The 24,487-nt window shown below is 38.2% G+C and overlaps 1 protein-coding gene across 8 annotated transcripts in view; it reads left to right on the forward strand.

Annotated features, from left to right (window-relative positions):
- Pura (Puratrophin-1-like) overlaps positions 1-24,487 on the forward strand; it is a 326,190-nt gene that overhangs the window by 215,858 nt on the left and 85,845 nt on the right. For all 8 annotated transcript variants that reach the window (XM_073984425.1, XM_073984426.1, XM_073984429.1 and 5 more), the window contains 2 exons: positions 72-192; positions 10,368-10,962. In XM_073984425.1, the coding sequence (XP_073840526.1) occupies positions 72-192; positions 10,368-10,962 (716 nt within the window). The remainder of the gene's footprint in view (positions 1-71; positions 193-10,367; positions 10,963-24,487) is intronic.

Raw genomic sequence — 24,487 nt, forward strand, 5'->3', positions numbered from 1 at the left:
AAACAATATATATGTAGATATTACAGTGAATTAATTTATTTTATTTTATATTTTCTCTCTTTCACTTGCAGGAACTCGTGATTTAAAAGGAAATCCATTGGTAACAGTTGATGCGGAGTCTGTGCTAACAGCTGGTCTTAATTGTTATGAAGTTGCAACATTGCTTTTGTACTATAGTACGATACCAGAGAGGTGAGTGGAAAAAATCAGAATTACATATCCGTTTTCAAATCCGTTTTCAAAAAAACAATTAAGGAAGTATCAGTCAGCTGTGTTGACAGAGATATTCCCTCAGGCTCTGACCAAAAAAGAAGCAAACACAATAATTATATGTGGAATCTGTAGGTACCGTAATGTGGGGCTATACCAAATCATTGGCATATACCAACAATTTTTAGTAAGCTAAAGTATTAAATTACAGTAAACTAAGTTTGGAAAAAATGTTTGAATAATTTTGAGAGGTATCTTATACACTAGCCATTTTATTATGTACCGACAGGGTTTTTATGGAGCTTTTTGGCCATTATCTCAGGAAGTAGGGACTTACTCCAGAAAAAATGTTGAAGTCGTAATAGAACAACCTGCTGAAAAAATGTCAAAACGATCTGAGAGGTGCTCTAAAACTGAATTTTCCCAAATTTTGTGTAGGAGGTACCCAAAGGACGAGACCCACATAGTCCATATTCCAACCTGATAAATGACTGGATGAAATAATAATAAGTGCAAAGAAACTCACTGCGAGGGTTGTCTTGGGGATTTGTCATTTTAGTTGGTGTTGTAAGGGTTTCTTGGACTTGGATTATGGACTTACTCCGGAATAAAATTGGAACGTTGTAATAGAGACCGTGAAAACAACCTTCTGCTAAATATTTCAAATAGATCTAAGACGAATCCTCAGACAGCACTTTTCCCAAATTTTGTGTGAGAGGTACCCGAAGGACGGGATCGATATAGTCCATATTGCAACCATGACTGGATAAAATAATACGATGTGCAAAGTTTTGACAAATCAGAAACTCACTGCGAAAACTATCTTGCGGATTTGCCATGTATGAATGTGTAGTCAGGACATGCACCCGAAAAAATTGTACCGTCGCAAAGGACAAGGACAACTTGCTGAAAAAAAAAAAAATAAAAGCGATCCGAGACAAGCTCTTAAACGTCACTTTGTCTTAATTTTGTGTGGGAGGTACCCGATGGAGTGGACCAATATAGTCCATAGTTTGGATCAAATCGATTCCTCCCTTCGAGAATTATCGTTTACAAAATTTTTCAGACAAATGTTGAACTATTGTGAGGCAGGTAACTAAATTTGGCTAAAATATCCCGTAGTGCAAAATTTGGTTCAAATCGTTTAATCCCTTCGAGAGCCTAAAGTCTGAGGGTATAAAAATGGACAAACTTATTATTTCTGGACTAAATTCCGTCAAATTTTCCAAATTTCGTCAAAATGTCTGTCCAATTTTTTGAATTTGATCAGAAAATGTATCTTGAATGTCTTCAATCGGACGGTACTTTAATATCAAAGTGTGGACCTATGTTGAAATTTTTTGATGACCACTGGGAACCGCAAATGTCAAATTACACGTAACAAACACAAAACATTGTTCCACAACATCCCATACGGGACAAGGGAGACTTCTCTCATACCAATGAGTGCACCCCGATTCATATTTAGCTCAATGATATGGGACCTACTGTTTATCGCCGAACGGCGTGTCTTAGGACACCACTTATGGAGAAGTTTTTCAAGGCTGAAATACTCAGGAAATGTCGCCAACATTACTGAGGGGTATTTTGCCACCGTTGAAAAAATGTTTGATGTTGCTTGGCCGGGGAATCGAACCCCCCGACCTTCTGCGTGCAAGGCGGGCGTGCATACCATCGCACCATGGTGGCACCCTAATTACACGTATTTCGGTAAAAATGCAGCAAAAATCCTTGAAATACATAAAATCGAAAGATATCGTATATGGGGGCTATACTAAAACATGGACCTATGTTTACAACTTTTAGCGAAAGAGTTTTGTGTCCACTGGAAATCAAAAATGTCGAATTACAGCTAGTTCGGGCAAAAAAATGCAGCAGAGTTACCGTTATGTGTCGGGATAAAATTTCACTTCTTCAGTTTTTTTATGTTTTCACGATTTTGCTGGGAAACCGCAATCCCTATCAAAATGAAACTAAAGAAAATGTTATAGAAGTGAAAATTCTCTACAAGATTGTCCTTTATGATATTTTCGTAGATTTTACCATTTTTGAGATATAGAAGTTCCTTTTAAATTAATGTCATGACTGCAATTTCCCCACTTAAACTTACGTACAAATGGTACAACCTAGGAAAGCATTACGAAAGCCTATCATGTAGAGAATTTGCACAGCTATAAGATTTTCTCAAGTCCCATTTCGATAAGATCGTGAAAACGTAACAAACAAGTAAAAAAAGTATAAGTCGGCTTTGCCGACAGAGATATACCCTCAGCCTGTGTAAATTGAAACATTTTTTTTTTCAAAAAAAAAAAACTAATGTATTTAGGGGGTTTAAAAATTTTGGTCGTATGAACCGACAAAAATGTTGATTAGGCTTAAAGTTCCAAAATTTTGCGGAAAAGTTACTTAAAGGAATGGACCGACATAGACCATGGGGGTGTTATAGGGGGTTTTTACACCCTTCGGGCTGTTTTCTCAAGAAGTATGGACTTGCCCCTGATGAAACTTGTACCTTCGTATAGGGGACAGTGAATACAAGATAGTACAACAAAAACCAAGGCGATTCGAGAGCAGGTCCTAAACTGAACTTTTCCGAAATTTTGTGTGGGAGGCACTCGAAGGAGTTTACCGATTGAGTCCATATTGGAACCTCATCTAAGTCTGGTAGAAATTTCATAATGTGCAAAGTATGGACCAAATCGGTTACTCCCTTCAAGAGTTATCGTACGCACAAATTTTCCGAACATTTTCGAACTTCTGTGGGGGAGGTACCGGAAGGAGTGGACCGATATGGCTTATCTACGAACTTAAACTAAGTTTGGAAACAATATTACGAAGGCCAAATTTTGGCCGGAACCGGCATTTCCGTTCGAGAATTATCTTGCGCTTCCACCCATAAACATGGTGTCATAGGGTTTGTTTTTCGACTTTCAGGCTATTTTTTCAGGAAGTATGGACTTGCCCTTGATGAAACTTGTACCTACGTATAGAGGACAGCGAATACAACTTGCTAAAACAAAAATCAAAGCGATTCGAGACCAGGTCCTAAACTGAACTTTTCCGAAATTTAGTGTGGGAGATACCCGAAGGAGTGGACCGATTGAGTCCCTTGTGCAAAGTATGGACCAAATCGGTTATTCCTTTCAAGAGTTATCGTGCGCACAAATTTTCCGAACATTTTCGAACTTTTGTGGGGGAGGTACCGTGCGCACCAGCCAGACAGACGGACGGACTTTGCTAAATCGACTCCAAATTATCTGAAACACAAACATGGCTAAGTTATAGTGGTTTATGTCTGAAAACCCAAACAAAAAACCTATAACTGAAATTCCTAAATAAAACGAAGTGACACAAACGAACTAAAGGCATTTTCGTTCTCCATGGATCCCAACACGATGGAATTTTGCATCAGAACGCTTGAATATTTTTCTGGTCAACTTTTGTAGCACAGTGTCATTTATCGAAATTGTTCGAAAAGTTTGCACCTTCTCAAGACCAAAACTGCCTGAAAAAACATTCAAATGCTTTTGCGATGTATAAGAGAGTTCTTAATTACTGCCTTGGCTACAATTTTTGTCTTTGTGTTGGATCGCAAATCTCAATGGGGTGGCTGTTATATGCCAAAATATCCAAAAAACGCCAATAAAAAACTTAAAGTCAAAATCGGGACGCTCGATTTTCGCGGTAGACATATGGTCCAGTGGACTTTTTTGCTCAGTTCAATCCCAGGAATCAGAAACGCGAAGGCCCCATTAAGGTTTTCAAATCGCCCCGGCCTAGTATAAACCCTCGTTAGCATATATGCTGAGGGTATAATAAATGCTGAGGGTATAAAAAAACCTATAAATGTGACCTGAACTTCTATATTTAAAAAACACTGTAAAAATGGTAAAACCTAGGAACAAATCATAATGGTCAATTATCTAGAGAATTTTCACAGCTACAACATTTTTTAGCCCCATTTCGATAGTACTTGCGTTTTCCAAGCAAAATCGCGAAAACCTAAAAATGTGAACTTTGACCGCGATTTTTTTAAAAAGAGCTCCGGCGATTTTTTTCTTTTTTTTTTTTTTTTTTTTGATTTTTCTCATCTATGAACATTGCTGTTTCAGGATCCGCAAAAGCATCCAAGGTGTTAGCGGTTTTTATTTAAAGTTAGTTGAGGCGCACCGTACATGACATAGTTTTATAAGGAGGCTATACAGTCAATGCAATGTCCTAATTTGAACTTCAATATCTCAATAACGGTAAAACCTACGAAATTATCATAAAGTTCAATCTTGTGGAGAATTTTCACGGCCACAATATTTTCTCTAATCCAATTTCGATAGGACTTGTGGTTTCCATGCAAAATCGTGAAAACATAAAGACCCTAAAAATGTGAAATTTGATAGCAATTTATTTAAAAAGCGCTCCTGCGATTTTTTGTTAGATTTTTCACATCTTTGAACATTGTAGTTTCAGTTTTTTTTTTCATTTCAAAGTCGTTGCTTGGTATCTTTTCACAGTAATAAGTTTTTGTCTTTTCATCTACACGCTTATTTAAACAGATCTTTTTTTGATGCACTACCTATGCATACCAAATTTCAAATTATTTACGGTTAATATAAGTTTTTCTTAGATCGCTAACGGAGAAGAAGTTCAAACTTTTTTGAAAAATAGTTTAAATACATTTGGCAAATGTAAAGGTAACCGCGCAATATAAGGTGTTATAACTGAAACTCCTCTGCCAACCAACGAACCAACGCCAAAATAAAAGTTCACATCATGTGGTCTGAAGGCCAGACATGTACAGATAACACTCGTACAACGATATTTTAAAGGTTTTTTGAGTTTTAACTACTCCACATAAAAACATATCAAAACATATCTATTCCAAACAAAATACCTTACCAAATATTTCATAATGTTAATATTTTGTTTTGTAATCCCAATATGCTGACTCGAAATGAACCTGAACCACACAAGAAACGGTGTTTTTTAAGAATCCGTGTTTTTCGAACTTTACCCTTTTTTTACAATCATATCTTCAGCAGAGATACCTGCGAACAGAACAGCGCAACAATGGCAAAACAAGATATGTGTTATAAAAATGTCAGACAAGTCATTGGTCGTTCGTTTTATGAGGTGAAATGAATCAAAGTCCAACCCAAAGTATTCATATATCGTCACCATAAATGCCCGAAGACGTAACCCACATGAAAATCGAAATTCGTTTTTCGATGGAATCTCATACATAAAGCTAAAATACATGCTCTGGCAAAATTTCAAGCTTCTGCGTTCAAAAATAACGATTCTATTCAAGAAATGGCATTTCGGAAATGGGATAACATTGCAGATATTGTTGTAATGACGGATCACAAAACAAAGCGTTTTCGTGGTTTTAGTTTCATTACTTACTCCCATTCGTACATGATTGATAATACCCCAAATACTCGCCCACATAAGATTGATACTCTATAAAACAGTTTTTCATTTTATAATTTTTTTGCATCTCCTGTAAAGTTTCGGTTTTGTGGGTTACGTCTTTGGATATTTATGGTGACGATATACACATATGTATCTGCCTACATATGTATGTGTGTATGTACATCTAAGAATAAGGTGGTAACCAAGCAACCGACATCATTTAGAAACCGTCACTGTCGGTATTACCCACAGTGAACCTAAAGAATGCTGCTCAATTCAATTCTAAGCCATGGTCAAATAAAAGAAGGAGAACGAACAGCAGAACAAAGTGCTGGTACCGCCGCTGTTACCTAAGAGGAATGTTTTTAAGTGTTATTTTGGCATAGCTGATATAACATGACTGGCATTTATGTCAGTTCAAGACTACAGGTTGTTGTTTTTTCGTTGCTTTTATTTTTATGTTAACGATATGAAATGAAATTTGTAGAGTAAAATGGGATTTCGCATGATGGACAATAGAAAACACAAATTGCGCATCAAAGAAACCCTAGGCAACTCTAGATTGTCAAATTGATTTGTTTGATTTTTATAACCTAAGTATAAATGTGTATTAAATGACTTTATTTCGAAAGGTTGTCGTAATAAAAAGATTTCACATCCCAAGTTGTACTCGAAAGAAATATAAACAGGCATAACACCTTGTCCCGTTAAGGGACCCCTGTGGAATTAGCAATTTGTTACGACCTATTATACGACATTGGCTTCGAAGCGTCCTAGATAAACATGTCATTAATATGGTAGCATAATATTAATCTCCTTTTGCTATAAGACGATTCGAAGCCAAGTTCATTCGAATTACTACCAACTCCTGATTTTCGAATTCGATCGAATGAGAGAAATTTTTTAGACTTATGCTTATGGGATCGGAAATTCTGAACCATGATTGTATCTTGGCGAAACATTGTTGTGTGAAACATGTTTATACAAAATTAGAATTCCTAAAACATTCGTAATGATTGTGATTGTGACAATGGTCAAATGGGGACCTGTATGTGTTATTGTATACATTCTGGTAGATAGTTCCAAAGATTTCCCGATAACGAAAATGAAACTACTGGCTTGAACCTTCGCGTTGGTTAAAGCCACTGTAGCTTCATTTTCGTTATCGAGAAATCTTTGGCAGGACATTATTTTTTTAATTTTTAAATATTTTATCAGTTAAAGAAGATTATAAACGCTTAGCCGGTTTTTGTACACTCAGTCTTTAGGGTAACGGTCGCACTAACAAGTAAAAAAGTATTAATCAGCTTTGCCAGCAGGGATATACCATCAGCCTGTGACTGTACAAAAAAACAAGTAAAAAAGTATCAATCGGCTTTGTCGACAGAGATATACCCTCAGCCTGTGTGGATTGAAATACTTTTTCCCCAAAAAAAGTAAACATATGAAAAAAATTTTGGGCGTATGAACCGACAAAAATATGGAAAGGATTAAAGCTCAAAATTTTGCGGAGATATCGATAGATAGATACCTTTGGTAACAATGTCCAAAGGATCATCGAACAGACCCTTAACCACACAAAAATGTTGAACATTTGTGTGGGTGGTATCACAAGGATTGGACAGGCCCCAAATTTTAACATAAACTATGTTTCGACAATATTTAGATATCCAAAGTTTGGAACAAATCGGTTGCAACGTCTATGAGATATCGCGCGTACCATTTTAGCGAATATTTTCGAACTTTTGGGGGGGAGTTAACGGAAGGAGTGGACCTATAAGCACCACCTTCGAATTTCATCTAATATACGAAGAAATATTTCAATATCAAAAGTGTGGACGAACGCAGTATTTGGTTCGAGCTCTCCAGCCACTACATATGGTGCCATAGGGATATTTTACAACTTTCGGGCTTTTTTCTCAAGAAGTATGGACTTGCCCCTGAAAAAACTTTTACTGTCGTAATTGAGGCAGCGAATGCAAGTTGCTTCAACCAAAATCAAAGTGATTCGAGAGCAGGTCTTAAAATGAATTTATCCAAAATTTTGGGTGGGAGGTACCCGAAGAAGTGGACAAATATAGTTCATATTCGAACCTGATTTATACCTAGTATAGACTACCATCAAGAGTTATCGTGCGCACAATTTTTCCGAAAATTTTTGAGTTTTGTGGGGAAGGTACCTGAAGGAGTGGACCGATATGGCTTATCTTCGAACTTAAACCAAGTTTGCAAAAAATATTACGAAGGCCACATTTTGGACCGAATCGGCAGATCCGTTCGAGAGTTATCTTGCGCTCCAACCACTACACACGGTGTCATAGGGGTTTTTGTACCTTTCAGGCTATTTTCTCAGGAAGTATGGACTTGGCCCAGATGAAACTTGTTCCGCCATATGGAGGCATTGAATACAAATTGTTACAACAAAAATCAATGCTATTCGTGAGCTGGTCATTTTGTGTGTGAGGTACCCGAAGGAATGAACCGATTGAGTCCATATTGGAACCTCGTTCAAGTCTGGTAAAAATTCCACGATGTGCAAAGTATGGACCAAATCGGTTACTCCCTTCAAAAGTTATCCCGTGCACAAATATTCCGAACTTTTGTGGGGGAGGTACCGGAAGGAGTGGACCGATATAACCCATCTTCCAACTTAAACTACGTTTGGAAAAAATATTACGAAAACCAAATTTTAAACCGAATCGGTTGATCAGTTTGAGAGTTATCGTGCGCTCCAGCCAGCCTGACAGACAGACGGACGAACATGTCTAAATCAACTCCAAATGGTCTGAAACGTATTTCTTCCAAACATACTTACCATTATTTTAATGGCTGTATCCATAAAGAATCAGGAGACAGGTGAGTGGGTCTAGCCGGACAGTTAAAATACGAATTGAGGCGTCTGCATCGTCCGAATCTTAACTGCGCTAAAACCACTCTTGCTTACGTTCTTCTACTGCGATGGATGTGGGTGGGCTCCGTGTACGGCATTCACACTACACCTTTATTCTGATAAGGTCAAGAATATGAAAATGTCTCCTGACGAAGTCTGTTCACTATATTGTGGCGGGGATGCTCACGGCGGTAACACCCAAGCATGATGCTCTTAATCTGCTCTTGTATATGGTCTACCAGCGTCATGAGGAGGCACCTTTTTGCTGTCTTCAGATCGGCAGGTTTGAACATTCTTCGGCTTCGTAGCGGTAACATTTTCTTTATTGGAGGTCAACTAAATTTCTTTGTCAGCACCTTGTTCCAATTTCTGCTATAATCGTAAAAAGGCTTTGGCTTGCGCGGTTGACTTAAACATGCTGTCGCTCGTTACACACAATATCTTGGAGTAGTTCGTGGTCGGAATCAGGACGCCGTCGTCAAATATGTTCAGAGCGAGCTTCATTTCAGCGGTCCTCGTGCTTAACAGTGTAGTAGTGGATTTTGCGTTCTTAGTACACTCACCAAGGGCTTTCATCTCCAAAAGGAAATTTCCACCCACTGACTTTGAGTCAAATTTAGTAGCACAGTGTAATTTATCGATATTTTCCGAAAAATGTGCACTTTCTCGGGACCATAACTGCCTGAAGGAGCATTCCTATGCTTTTGCGATGTACTAGAGAGTTCTTAATTATTGTCTTGGCTACAATTTTTGTCTTTGTGTTGGATCGAAAATCTCAGTGGTTTGGCTGTTACATACATGCCAAAATATCCAAAAAACTTTGAAAAGAAACTTCAAGTCAAAATCCGGGGGCTCGATTTTCACCGTAGACATATGGTCTAGTGGACTTTTTTGCTCAGTACAATCCCAATAATCAGAAAATCCAGGCGCTCGTGGTGGTGTTCAAATCGCCCCACCCTAATCATTACTGTTCGGTCATATGGCATGGTTCGGGCTAGACTGATATGCGTAGATATGGTGTTTAATGCTGTTGTGGTACTGCGAATTTTTCGGAATCCATGCTGATGTTGGACAACTGGGAAACTGCTTCTCATCATTGGGAGAAGTAGGGTATCTAGAATGGCTGACATCTTCGCTAGTACGTTCTAAATTCTCGATAAGTGCCTTCCACAACCGAGTTGGTTTCTTGTGTGTTGATATGGTGACTACTATGTGGGCTTATATAGCCGAATGATTCAATCATATGCTCCTAACTTTACCGCCGGAAAGACCTTCTAGCCTAATTTCGTTGTCAGATGTTACACAGTGGATACTAAATGGGGATAAAAATTGTCCCTTTTGATTGTGGCATTAAAACTCGCTCGTTCTGTTCTTCAGTCGGAACATGGATGTAGATAAAACTAATTTTAAAGAGTTTTTTATTTGTATGTCGCTACGCTTTCAACCACGGGGGTGAATCAGGACCAGAAATGTTTTAGTCTCCGACTAGCTACAAACTTACAGTCAAATTTCTCAGCAAAATGGACGGACATTCTAGATGATCTTTAAAACATTTTCGGGCTTAGTCAACATTAGGGAAACTTGAACTTTCCATATGGACTACATAAATATTAAACATGTAAATTCTTACTTCGCAGGATGCTATTTCTTCGTATACAATAAATTTCTACCACATCGAGATTTATAGTTTCCATTCTCAAATAAAAACCACATCAATTTTAGGAAGACATTTTTATGACCCATTAATGGTGGTCACAACATCTGAAAATTTAAACTCGTAAATCATTACTACATATGCATTTCCTCTTAACAATAAACTGTTTTACATACATACATATGTTATTTATTTTGCTTCTAGTTCTGGTCATAAAACTGCCACTTGGAACAATGGTAAAACTGAGCTATTGACTCCGACTTCACTATCTTCAAATCATTCAACAACAACAGCACCAGCTACACCGGCACCAGCAATCGCCATACAATCCTCCTCGTCGTCGTCATCATCATCGCAATCATCAACGACAACAGTATCCACATCAAGCGCCACCACAACAGCCTCAACATGTACCTCCTTAAATGACAACATGCCGCCGCAACAGCAACTGTTGCAAGAGCAACAGCGTCAAAGCGAACAACTTGCACAACAACAACAACACCAACAGAGTCTTGTAACATTTACCATTTTAATTGCCATCGAAAAGTCACAACACCTGTGCGTAATCGATTTAATTAGCCAAAGTTTAAGACTCCTTACACGACACATTGCACACTGCCATATATTGGCGGTTTGTCTCGATACGGGTCTAATCCAATCACCGAAAATTGTCAATAGTAATAGCGATGTTACAGCAACTCCCGCAGCAGCTGGTAGCGATGACGAGAAATCGCCGAACATAAAGAATGACAAAACGTCAACAACCGTCGATACAAATGGCAATTGGCATTGTGAAAAGGTAAGTACTGTACACACACACACACGGTTTCTTTCCCTTTGATATTAATTTTGGAATAAGTGTAGATGTATTTTATTTATTTCCCTGTAGGATAATTAAACAAACAGAAATATGTGTATGGTGCACATAACACTTATGTATTATTTGCGATAGGTTATCGGTATTAGTTCTTCCATAGACAGACAAAGTCCTCCGTAATTAGAGGACCCCATAGAGAATCTTAGGAGGACTAGTAAAGAGGACTTTTATAGATGGAAGACCTACTAGAAAGGGACTTCTATACTTAGAAAATCTAGTGAAGGGAGTCTTATGTAGGGTACTCTTAAGTCAGAAGAATCTCATATAAGCAGAAGTCCTCCAGGAAGTCTCCAAATGGGTCTTTAATAGTTAAAATACCGCCTACAGAGGTGTTATATACCTAGAAGACAACATAAGGCGGTCTTCTATAGTCTTCTATTGTTTCCTAATAGATATTCAATAGTTAGAATACCGCAGCGGTCTTACATAGCTATAAGACGATATTAAGAGGCTTCTATAGTTTGAAGAGTCTCCTAATGGGTCTTCTATAGTTAAAAGGCCACCAAAAGGGGTCTTTTATAGTCGGAAGACTTCCTAAAGAGGTTTTATATATTTAGAAGATCTCATAAAGGATTTTCTTTAGTCAGAAAATCTTCTTAACGAATCTAGTATAGTCAGAAGACCAATTAGATGCCTCATAAAGCGTCTTCAATAGATAGAATACCTCCTACAGGGATCTTCTATAGCCAGAAGGAAGGAAGAAGGAAGTCTTATATAGTCAGATGGCCTTCTAATGATGTCTTCTATAGCCGGAACTCCTAAAGAGGTCTTCTGTAAGGCCTTTCAAGAGAGTATTTTACAGTCCGAAGGTCTCCTAACGCAATCTTCTATATTGAGGCCCCCTTATATAATCGGAATACCTCCTAAAAATAAAAAACTTCCTAAAGTGGTATTTTATGGTTTGAAGGCCTTTTCAGAGAAGAACTCCAAAGAGGTTTTTTGTAGTCGGAAACCTCCTAAAAAGTCTTCTATAATCGTAAGACCCCATAAAGAAATGACCTATAATTCGATGTCCTCCAAACGATGTATAATATAGTTCGAAGGTTTTCTACAGTCCGAAGGTCTCAAAACGTAATCTTCTATACATACAATGGGTCTTATATAGTCGGAAGACCTCCTAAATAAATGGTCTATAGTTCGAAGACTTTCTTGGAGGATTTTCTACAGTTCGAAGACCTGTTAACGTGGCCTCCTATACTTAGAAAAGCTCGTCTGTAGTCGCATGTCCTCCTACAGGGGTCTTCTATAGCCGGAAAGACTCCCAACAAGGTATTCTATAGCTGGAAGAACTCCAGAAGCGGTAATTTAGCCGGACGACTTCCTAAACTTCCTTCTAAACAGGTCTTCTGTAGTTCAAAGGCTTCCTATAGCCGGAAGACATCTTAAAATGTTCTGTAGTCAGAAGTACTTCTAAAGATCGTCTATAGTCGGGAAGTCTCCTAAAGAGGTCTTCTATAGTCGGAAAACTTCCTAAATATGTCTTCTATAATGAAAATGCCTCCTGAAGAGGTCTCTGTAGTCAGAAAGTCTCATAAAGAGGTTTTCTATTGTCGTACGACTTTCCCCAGGAACTTCTACAGTTCGGGAGCATCTTCTAAAGTCGAAAACCCTCATAAAGAAGTCTTTTATAGTCAGATGTGCTCCTTAAGAAGTTTTCTATAGTCGGAAGACCTCTTAAATGCGTATTCAAAAGTCGTAAGACTTTCTAAACTTGTCCGAAAAACCTCCTAAGAAGGTCTTCTATAGTCGGAAGACTTCCTAAATACGTCTTCTGTAGTCGGAAGATCTCTTAAAGAGGTATTCTATAGTCAGAGGTGTTATATACATATCTAGAAGACAACATTAAGCGGTCTTCTATAATTAGATGGGTCTCCTAATGGATCTTCAATAGTTAGAATACATACCACAGCGGTCTTACATAGCTATAAGACGGCATTAAGCGGTCTTCTGTAGATATAAGAGTCTTCTAATGGGTCTTCTATAGTTAGAGACCACCAAAAGGGGTATTCTATAAACGAAAGACCTCCTAACGAGGGCTTCTGTGAACGGAAGATCTCTCAACGAGGTCTTCTATAGTCGGTATACTTCTTCAAGAGGTCTTGTATATTTAGAAGAGATCATAAAGGATCTTCTTTAGTCAGAAAATCGTCTTAACAAATCTCGTATAGTCAGAAGACCAATAAGAAGTCTAATAAAGGCGTCTTCAATAGTTAGAATACCTCCTATAGGGATCTTCTATAACCAGAAGGAAGGAAGATCTCATAAAAAAGTCTTATATAGTCAGAAGGCCTTCTATAGCCGGACGAACTTCTAAAGAGGTCTTTTATAAGGCCTTTCAAGAGGATCTTTTACTATCCGAAGGTCTCCTAACGCAATCTTCTATATTTAAAAGGGGTCTTCTATAATGGGAAGCCCTCCTAAAATTAAAAAAGCTTCCTAAAATGGTCTTTTATGGTTTGAAGGCCTTTTCAGAGAAGAACTCCAAGGTAGATCTTCTTTAATAGAAATACCTCCTATAGATTTCTTCTATAGCCGGAATACGTCCTACAATTCAATGACCTCCAAACGGTTCCTAATATAGTTCGAAGCTCTTCTAACTAAGTCTTCTACAGTCCGAAGGTCTCCTAACGTACTCTTCTATACATACAATAGGTCTTATGTAGTAGGAGGACCTCCTAAAGAAGTCTTCTATAGTTCGAAGACCTTCTTGGAGGATTTTCTACAGTTTGAAGACCTCTAAACGTGGTCTCCTATACTTAGAAAGGTTCTTCTGTAGTCGGAGGGTCTCCTACAGGGGTCTTCTATAGCCGGAAAGACTCCCAAAATGATATTATATAGCCGGAAGACCTCTTGAAGCGGTATTTCAGCCGGCAGGCTTCCTAAATTTCCTCCTAAACAGGTCTTCTATAGTTAAAAGGCTTCATGAAGAGGTTGTCTATAGTCGGAATGTCTTCTATAGCCAGAAGACATCTTAAATTGTTCTGTAGTCGCAAAGCACCTCTAAAGATCGTCCATAGTCGGAAAGTCTTCTAAAGAGGACTTCTATAGTAAAAAGACCTCCTGAGGAGGTCGTCTATAGTCGGAAAGTCTCTTAAAGAGGTTTTCTATTATCGTAAGACCTCCTAAGGAAATGGTTCTACAGTCAGAATGCTCCTGGAGTGGTCTTCTATAGTCGGCAGAACATCTAAAGTGGTCTTCTATAGTCGCAAAGCCCCCTCTAAAAATCATCCATAGTCGGAATGTCTCCTAAAGAGGTCTTCTGTAGTCGGAAAACTTCCTAAAGATCTCTTCTATAGTGAAAAGGCCTTCTGTAAGCGATTCTCCAACTAATTTTTTGAGTTACCGACAATTGTCGGTAAAATTAAAATGCTTATAATTTCGGTAATTACCGATGTTTTCGAGGTCTTCTATAGTAAAAAGACCTCCTGAGGAGGTCGTCGATAGTCGGAAAGTCTCTTAAAGAGTTTTTCTATTATCGTAAGACCTCCCAAAGAAATGGTTCTACAGTCAGAATGCTCCTGGAGTGGTCTTCTATAGTCGGCAGAACTTCTAAAGTGGTCTTCTATAGTCGCAAAGCCCCCTCTAAAGATCGTCCATAGTCGGAATGTCTCCTAAAGAGGTCTTCTATAGTCGGAAAACTTCCTAATGATGTCTTCTATAGTAAAAAGGCCTCCTGAGGAGGTCGTCTATAGTCGGAAAATCTCTTAAAGAGGTTTTCTATTATCGTAAGACCTCCTAAAGAAATGGTTCTACAGTCAGAATGCTCCTGGAGTGATCTTCTATAGTCGACAGAACTTCTAAAGTGGTCTTCTATAGTCGCAAACCCCCTCTAAAGATCATCCATAGTCGGAATGTCTCCTAAAGATGTCTTCTGTAGTCGGAAAACTTCCTAAAGATCTCTTCTATAGTGAAAAGGCCTTCTGTAATGCGATTCTCCAACTAATTTTTTGAGTTACCGACAATTGTCGGTAAAATTAAAATGCTTATAATTTCGGTAATTACCGATGTTTTTCGGTAAGTTTGCGACGAATAAAAAGTAGTCTTAAAGTTCTACCGATAACAAGAGTGTTGTCAACTTTTATTTTAACTTTTCATTCATAATTTTGCGTTTTAATTTTACCGTTCTTTGTCGGTAACTCAAAAATGTGTTAGAGAATCGCACTACTGTAGAGGTCGTCTATAGTCGGAAAGTCTCTTAAAGAGGTTTTATATTGTCATAAGACCTCCTAAAGAAATTTTTCTACAGTCAGAATGCTCCTAGAGATGTCTTCTCTAGTCGGAAGACCTCCTGAAGTGGTATTATATAGTCGAAAGACATTCGTCAGGGTCTTCTACAGTTCGAGGTCATCTTCTAAAGTCGGAAATCCCCCTAAAGAAGTCTTTTATAGTGAGAAGGGCTCCTTGAGAGGTTTTCTATAGTTGGAAGACCTCTTAAAAGCGTCTTCAAAAGTCGGAAGGCCTTCTAAACATATCGGAAGACAACCTAAAGAGGGCATCTAAAGTCGAAAGACCTCCTAAGACGGTCTTGTATAGTCGGAAGACTTCCTAAATATGTCTTCTGTAGGCGGAAGGTCACTTACAGAGGTCTTCTATAGTCGGAAAGCCTCCTAAAGAGGGGTTCTATAGTCGGAAGAGGTATTCTATAGTCGGAAGAGGTATTCTATAGTCGGAAGACCTCCTAAAAAAGTCTGCCAAGACCATCTAAAGGGGTATTTTATAGACCTCTTAAAAATATATACTATAGTCACAATAACTCCTAAAAAGGTCTTCTAAAGTCTGAAGGCCTCTTAAGATGTTTTTTGTAATCGAAAAGAGGTCATCCACAGTTTAAATGCTTTCCTAAAGGATCTTCTGTAGTCGGAAGACCTTAAATATCGTATGTAGTCAGAAAGCCTATAAAAGAGTTCTTCAATATTCGGAAGACCTCCTAAAAATATCTTTTATAGTCGAATGATCTCTTAAAAAGGGCTTATATAGTCGGAAGACCTCCTATAGTCAGAAGGCTTTCTATAGTTTGAAGGTCGTCTATAGACGGACTGTCTCCTAAAGAAGTCTTTCATAGTCAAGAGGCCTCCTAAATAGGTCTTCTACAGTGTCGGAAAACCTCCCAAAGAAGTTTTCTATAGTCGGATGTCACCTAAAAATCGTATATAATCAGAAAGCCTATAAAAGAGTCCTTTAATATACGGAAGACCTCCTAAAAATATCGTTTATAGTCGAAAGATCTCCCAAAAAAAGTTTCTATAGTCGGAAGACCTCCTATAGAGGTCTACTAGCTAGAGTCAGAAGGTCATAAGAAGGGGTCTTCTGCAGTGTGAAGGACTCCTAAAAATGTTTTCTAGAGTTGAAAGTTTTTATACAGTTAGGAGGCTTAAGAGGTCTTCTACAGTCCAAACAGATCTTCTAACATCAGAAAGCCTCCTGAAGAGATGTTCTGTAGTCGTAATCCTCCTTAAGCGGTGTTCTATCTATGCAAAAGGGGTATTCTATAGTCGAAGGGACTTCCAAAGAGCTCTGTAGTCGGAATACATCCTATAGAGGTATTCTGTAGTCGAAAGATCTCCTAAGACCTCCCAAAACGATGTTCAATTGTCGGAAGACCCCGTAAAGAGATTTTCCATAGTTAAAAGTCCTTCTTACTACAAGGTCTTCTACAGGTCTAACGGGTCTCTTTAGTCAAAAGGCTCCATAGAGAGGTCTTCTATAATCGGAAAGTGTCCTAAATAGGTCTTCACAAAATGTCGTCTATAGCCAGAAGACATCTTATACTGTTCTGTAGTCGGAAGTCCCTGCAAAGATCGTCCATATTTGGAAAGCCTCCTAAAGAGGTATTCTATAGTCGGAAAACTTCCTAAAGATGTCGTCTATAGTAAAAAGGCCTCCTCAAGAGGTCGTCTAGAGTCGGAAAGTCTCTTAAAGAGGTTGTCTATTGTCGCAAGACCTCCTAAAGAGATTTTTCTACGATCAGAATGCTCCTGGAGAGGTCTTCTATAGTTGGCATATCTCCTAAAGTGGTCTTCTATAGTCGAAAGACCTTCCTCAGGGTCTTCTACAGTTCGAGGGCATCTTCTAAAGTCGGAAAACACATAAAAAGTCGTTTACAGTCAGAATGGCTTTTTGAGAGGTTTTCTATAGTCAGAAGACCTCTTAAATGCGTCTTCAAAAGTCGGAAGACCTTCTAAGCATGTCGAAAAACATCCTAAAGAGGTCATCTAAAGTGGAAAGACCTCCTAAGATGGTCTTCTACAGTCCAAAGAGTTCCTAAATACGTCTTATGTAGTCGGAAGTTCTCATAAAGTGGTCTTCTATAGTCGGATAGCCTCCTAAAGAGGGTTTCTATATTCGGAAGGCCTCTTAAAGAGGTCTTCTATAGTCAGAAGGCCTCCTAAAGAAGTCTTCCATGTTCATGAAAGCTACTAAATAGCTCTTCTATAGTGGAAATGCCTCCTAAAAAGTCTTCTATAGTCGGAAGACCACCTAAAAAAGGTTTTCTACATTTCGAAGACCTTCTGAAGCGGTCTTTTATAGATCTCTTAAAAATATCTTCTATAGTCACAGAACTCCTAAAAAAGGTCTTCTGAAGTCTGTAGACCCCTTAAGAAGTTTTCTATGCTCGAGAAGAGGTCATCCATAGTTCGAAGGCTTTCTAAAATGATCTTCTATAGACGGAAGACCTCCTGAAGAGTTCTTCTATAGTTAGAAGGTCTCCTGAAAGAAGTTTGATGGCCTCCGAAGCAGGTTTTCTATAGTTGGAAGGTCGTCTATAGAGATACTGTCTCCTAAAGAAATCTTTCATAGTCAGAAGGCCTACTAAATTGGTCTTCTATATTGTCGGAAGACATCTCAAAGAAGTTTTCTATAGTCGGAGGTCACCTAAAAATCGTATATAATCAGAAAGCCTATAAAAGATTTCTTCAATATTCGGAAGACCTCCTAAAAATATCTTTTATAGTCGGAACATCTCCTAAAAAGAGCTTCTATAGTCGGAAGACCTCTTATAGAGGTCTACTAGAGTCAGAAGGTCTCCTGAAGGGGTCTTCTGCAGTGTGAACATTTTTATACAGTTAGAACACCTGCTTAAGAGGTATTCTACAGTCCAAAGAGACCTTTTAATGTCAGAAGGCCTCCTAAAGAGAAGTTCTGTAGTCGTAAAATCTCCTAAAGTGGTCCTCTATACTTAAAAGGGGTATTCTATAGTCGAAGGGACTTCCAAAGAGCTCTGTAGTCGGAATACATCCTATAGAGGTATTCTGTAGACGAAAGACCTCCGAAGACCTCCCAAAACGGTCTTCAATTGTCCGAAGGCCCCGTAAAGAGATTCTCCATAGTTCAAAGTCCTTCTTACTACAAGGTCTTCTACAGGTCTAAAGGGTCTCTTTAGTCAAAAGGCCCCATAGAGAGGTCTTCTATAATCGGAAATTATCCTAAGCAGTTCTTCACAATATGTCTGCTATAGCCGGAAGACATCTTAAACTGTTCTGTAGTCGGAAGTTCCTGTAAAGATCGTCCATATATGGAAAGTATCCCAAAGAGGTATTCTATAGTCGAAAAGTCTCATAAAGAGGTTTTCTATTGCCGCAAGACCTCCTAAAGAGATTTTTCTACGATCAGAATGCTCCTGGAGAGGTCTTCTATAGTTGGTAGATCTCCTAAAGTGGTATTCTTCTCAGGGTTTTCTACAGTTCGAGGGCATCTTCTAAAGTCGGAAAACACCTAAAAAAGTCGTTTATAGTCAGAAGGGCATCTTGAGAGGTTTTCTATAGTTGGAAGACCTCTTAAATGCGTCTTCAAACTCGGAAGACCTTCTAAACATATCGGAAGACATCTAAAGAGGTTATCTAAATTCGAAAGACCTCCTAAGAAGGTCTTCTATTGTCGGAAGGGTTCCTAAATACGTATTATGTAGTTGGAAGGTCTCTCAGAGTGGTCTTCTGTTGTCGGAAAGCCTCCTAAAGAGGGGTTCTATAGTCAGAAGGCCTCTTAAAGAAGTCTTCTATAGTCTGAGGCCCCCTTAATAAGTCTGTCATGGCCATGAAGGCTACTAAATAGCTCTTCTATAATGGAAATGCCTTCTAAGAAGGTCTTCTATAGTCGGAGGACCAGTTAAAAAGGTTTTCTAAAATTCGATCTTTTATAGATATCTTAAAAACTTAAAAATATCTTCTATAGTCACAAGAACTCCTAAAAAGGTCGTCTAAAGTCTGTAGACCCCTTAAGAAGTTTTCTATAGTCGAGAAGAGGTCATCCATAGTTCGAAGGCTTTCTAAAATGATTCTCTATAGTCGGAAGACCTCCTGAAGAGATATATAGTTAGAAGGTCTCCTGAAAGAAGGTAGTTTATAGACCTACTGTCTCCTAAAGAAATCTTTCATAGTTAGAAGGCCTACTAAATTGGTCTTCTATAGTGTCGGAAGACACCGCAAAGAAGTTTTCTATAGTCGGAGGTCAGAAAGCCTATAAAAGAGTTCTTCAATATTCGAAAGACCTCCTAAATATATCGTTTATAGTCGAATGATCTCCTAAAAAGGCCTCCTATAGAGGTCTACTATAGTCAGAAGGCTTTCTATAGTTGGAAGGTCGTCTATAGACGGACTGTCTCCTAAAGAAGTCTTTCATAGGCCTACTAAATAGGCCTACTAAATAGGTCCTCTATAGTGACGAAAACCTCCCAAAGAAGTTTTTTATAGTCGGAGGTCACCTAATATTCTTACACAATCAGAAAGCCTACAAAAGAGTTCTTCAATATTCGGAAGACCTCCTAAAAATAACTTCTATAGTCGAAAGATTTACTAAAAAGGGCATCTTTAGTCGGAATACCTCCTACAGGGGTCTACTATAGTCAGAAGGCTTCCTATAGTTGGAAGATCTTCTATAGACGGAATGTCTCCTAAAAAAAATCTTTCATAGTCAAGAGGCCTACTAAACAGGTCTTCTATAGTGCCGGAAAATCTCCCAAAGAAGTTTTCTATAGTCGGAGGTCACCTAAAAATCGTATATAATCAGAAAGCCTATAAAAGAGTTCTTCAATATTCGGAAGACCACCTAAAAATATCTTTTATAGTCGGAAGATCTCCTAAAAAGAGCTTCTATAGTCGGAAGACCTCCTATAGGAAGGAAGACCTCTACTAGAGTCAGAAGGTCTCCGGAAGGGGTCTTCTGCAGTGTGAAGGCCTCCTAAAACTGTTTTCTATAGTTGAAAGTTTTTATACAGTTAGGACAACTGTTTAAGAGGTCTTCTACAGTCCAAACAGATCTTCTAAAGAGATGTTCTGTAGTCGTAAACCTCCTTAAGTGGTCTTCTATACTCAAACGGTGTATTCTATAGTCGAAGGGACTTCCAAAGAGCTCTGTAGTCGGAATACCTCATATAGAGGTTTTCTGTAGTCGAAAGACCTCCTGAGACCTTCCAAAGCGGTCTTAAATTGTCGGAAGACCCCGTAAAGAGGTTTTCTATAGTTCGAAGTTCTTCTTACTACAAGGTCTTCCACAGATCTAAAGGGCCTCCTATAGTGGAAAGACCACTAAAGTGATCGTCCACAGTTTAAATAGCTTCTAAAGGAATCATCTACAAATGGAAAGAAGAAGAGGTCTTCACTCAATAGAAGACGCCATATACGAGCCTTTGATAGTTAAAAGACCTATCAAGACTCTAAAGACTTACTAAATTGGCCTTTATTCACATAACGACATGTCGGTTCAAAAACGCCTCTGTGAGAACCGCTAAAGAAGTCATATATGTATAAAAGTCCTTTAAGAGATCGTCTAGATTTATTATAATACTTCAGCTTTTTTTATTTCTGTCCGATTTTGTTATGTTCCTTTAATTTGTCTTATCTGCCCTAGATCACAACACAAAATATGTATGTACCCAAACACTTTTATGCTGGGAAACTGTCAGCATTATGTTCACTTCACACAGCAGTTTTTTTTTCTTTCATTACGCTTAAAAATTGCCAAGAATATCATTAATCTACTTCTGTTCATATTTTCATGCTCGATTGTTTATTGACATTTTATAACCACCAGCGCTACTTGGCTGATCAATCACAAGACACGATTTCAATTTGAAATGCTGTTAAATGAGTGACACTAATGTCATTTTCCGATTAACGTTTAAGAAAACATTAAATCTCTATTTATTGATTGGTAGTTGCATGAGCGTTGAAATAGTTTTTTTCTTTTGTTTAACAATATCGTGGAAAAATTCCATTAGAATTAAAAAAACAACAACAATGTAAATTGATTGATGTTGTAACAAAATATGTCTGCAGTTCGAACGACCTTTGAACTCAAATTGTTTGAACTTTAGAAAAAATCAGTTCAACATTCTTGAACCTAAGAGAGTATGAATTATGTTGGCTATGAGGTTATTTTTGGCGAATCAGTTATTAAATCCCACGAGTACAACAAGTTCATACCGATTCTATGGTTAGCTCAATGATATGGGTCCTGCTTTATATAGTCCGTTGAGGGATTTAATCACTCGAACTCGCAAGATTCTGTGTGCAAGTCGGGCACATCAGGGCACTGTAGGCTTTATGAATATTTCAGATCTATGTTCAACATGCCTTTCAGAGTCGGTAAGAAAAACCTCATTAACATTGAGTTAAACATTGAATCGGCATACACTCATTAATGTGTGACAAGTCTCCCCATTATCCCTTCTGGGATCTACGAGGAAAATAGTTTCACTTTGGTATAAATAAAGTCACCAACTTCCTCTAACACGTTGTTGACACAACGTTAAATCACTCCCTTCTAAACTAAACTTCCATTTAAAGCCACATATCAGTCAAATGTCTCACTTTGGTTTTTCCATGGACGAATCGGTATTGTTTTGCCTGCTGGCTTACTCTCAATACCATTAACGTTAATGAACTCATATGTCCAGCGTAGCCGACTACAATTACCACCATATACAGAGGCACAAAGAGGCAATACGAAAAAGTACATTATTTCCAATTAAATACTGAATTAACCAACCGTTCGTTTATGGAATACTAAATTGTCAGAATTATGCAAGCATCAACCAAGGAATGGAAATGGATATTTCTACAAAAGTTAAATAAGGCGTAATGAACACTAGATTAAATAAGTAGTGCTAACAAAGTGAAATGCATGGAGGGCAAATGGCCCTTTGTTTTTCCTCTGATCTTTGAGAGTTTGCAATGTCGAGATGCAAAATAATCGTAAATGATAGCCATTTTGAAAGCGATATGAGAGAATAGTTCGATTTAATGAATAACGATTATAACAATATTAACTGGACTTTTCGATCTCCCCGTTCCATTGATCAATAGGAACTAGTTCCATAAAATGTTTGTGTATAATTCTCAAATAATAAATTCGATTCGAGTGACGTTTGTAGCAACTCACAAAGAGGGGTTCTATAGTCGGAAGGCCTCTTAAAGAGGTCTTCTATAAAGGCTACTAAATAGCTCTTCTATAGCCGTAAGACCACCTAAAAAGGTTTTCTACAATTCGAAGACCTTCTAAAGGGGTATTTTATAGACCTCTTAAAAATATCTTATATAGTCACAAGAACTCCAAAAAAGGTCTTCTAAAGTCTGTAGACCTCTTAAGAAGTTTTCTGCATTCGGAAAGTGGTCATTCGCAGTTCGAAGGCTTTCTAAAAGAATTTTCTACAGTCGGAAGACTTCCTAAAGATATAAACTTCCTAAAGATAAAGATATTCTCTACATTTAGAAGGCCTCCTGAAAGAAGTTTGATGGCCTCCGAAACAGGTTTTCTATAGTTGGAAGGTCGTCTAAAGAAGTATTTCATAGTCAGAAGGCGTACTAAATAGAAGATCTATTTATTCGGGTGCCACCGTGGGCAATGGTATGCACACCCGCCTTGCACGCTAAAGGTCGTGGGTTCGATTCCCCGGGCAGTCAACATCAAACACTTTTCAACTTTGGCAAAATACCCCTCAGCAATGTTTGCGACATTTTCTGAGTATTTCAGCCTTGTACAACTTATCTACAAGTGGTGTCTTAGACACGCCGTTCGGACTCGGCGATAAACAGTAGGTCCCATATCATTGAGCTAATATGAATCGGGGTGCACTCATTGATATGAGAGAAGTCAATTATATATTACATATTTAGTCGGTAGTGTCAGAAAACATCGCAAAGAAGCTTTCCATAGTCTGTGGTCACCTAAAAACCTTATATACCCAGAAAGCCTATAAAAATGTTCTTCAATATTCGGAATAATATAATTATATATAATATATATAATATAATTGTTCCACAAACATCCCATAAGGGACAAGGGAGACTTCTCTCATATCAATGAGTGCACACCGATTCATATTATCTCAATGATATGGGACCTACAGTTTATCGCCGAGTCCAAACGGCGTGTCTAAGACACCACTTTTGTAGAGAAGTTTTACATAGCTGAAATACTCAGGAAATGTCGCCAACATTACAGAGGGGTATTTTGCCACCGTTGAAAAGTGTTTTTTTGATGTTGACTGGCCCGGGAATCGAACCCACGACCTTATGTGTGCAAGGCGGGTGTGCATACCATTGCACCACGGTGGCTCCCATACCAATATTCGGAATACCTCCTATAAAAAGCTTTTATAGTCGGAAGATCTCCAAAAAAAGAGCTTCTATAGTCGGAAGACCTCCTATAGAGCTCTACTATAGTCAAAAGGTCGCCTGAAGGAGTCTTGTACAGTGTGAGGGCCTCCTAAAGATGTTTTCTATAGTTGACATAGGTATAGTCTTAAGAGGTATTCTACTGTCCAAAGAGATCTTCTAAAGTCAGAAGGCCTCCTAAAAAGATGTTCTGTAGTCGTAAAACCTTCTAAAGTGGTCTTCTATATTTAAAAGAAATATTCTATAGTCGAAAGGACTTCGAAAGAGCTCTATAGTCTGAATACATACTTTAGAGGTATTCTGTAGTCGTATTCTTACAGGATTTCGATAGATTTGAATTTTACAGAAACAGGAAATTTTTATCAACCGATTTGGTGCCAATTATACAACTCATAATATTATTGGGCCAAACATAGATGAAGTTCGAAGATGGGCCATATCGGTACCCAAAGGAATACTTCCCACATAAAAGTCCTTCCTTCTTTCTTCGGATCCTCCCAAAAATTTCAACATTTTTCACGAAAGTACAGTTTAAGGACATATCTCGGAACGTTTTGAAATTTCTAGAGAAGGTGGTAATCGCGGTTTCTATTAAGAGAGTATAATTTATTTTTGGGGTATAATTTATTCTTAGTAAATTGTCCTAAAGCTGTACAAAATTAACGACCACCAAGTGAAATGGATATTACCCAAGATAACTCTCGAAAATGACCTATATCGGTTTACTCCTTCGGATATCTTCGGATATCTTCTTCTTCCTCATAAAAGTTCAAACCTAGTACTTTCGGTTCTCATTATTCTGGATGAAAACTCCCCGTGAGTTTTGTCTCTCTCTC

This window comes from Musca autumnalis, unplaced genomic scaffold (assembly GCF_047663935.1).
Source record: "Musca autumnalis isolate F117 unplaced genomic scaffold, ASM4766393v1 scaffold_4, whole genome shotgun sequence".
NCBI lineage: Eukaryota > Metazoa > Arthropoda > Insecta > Diptera > Muscidae > Musca > Musca autumnalis.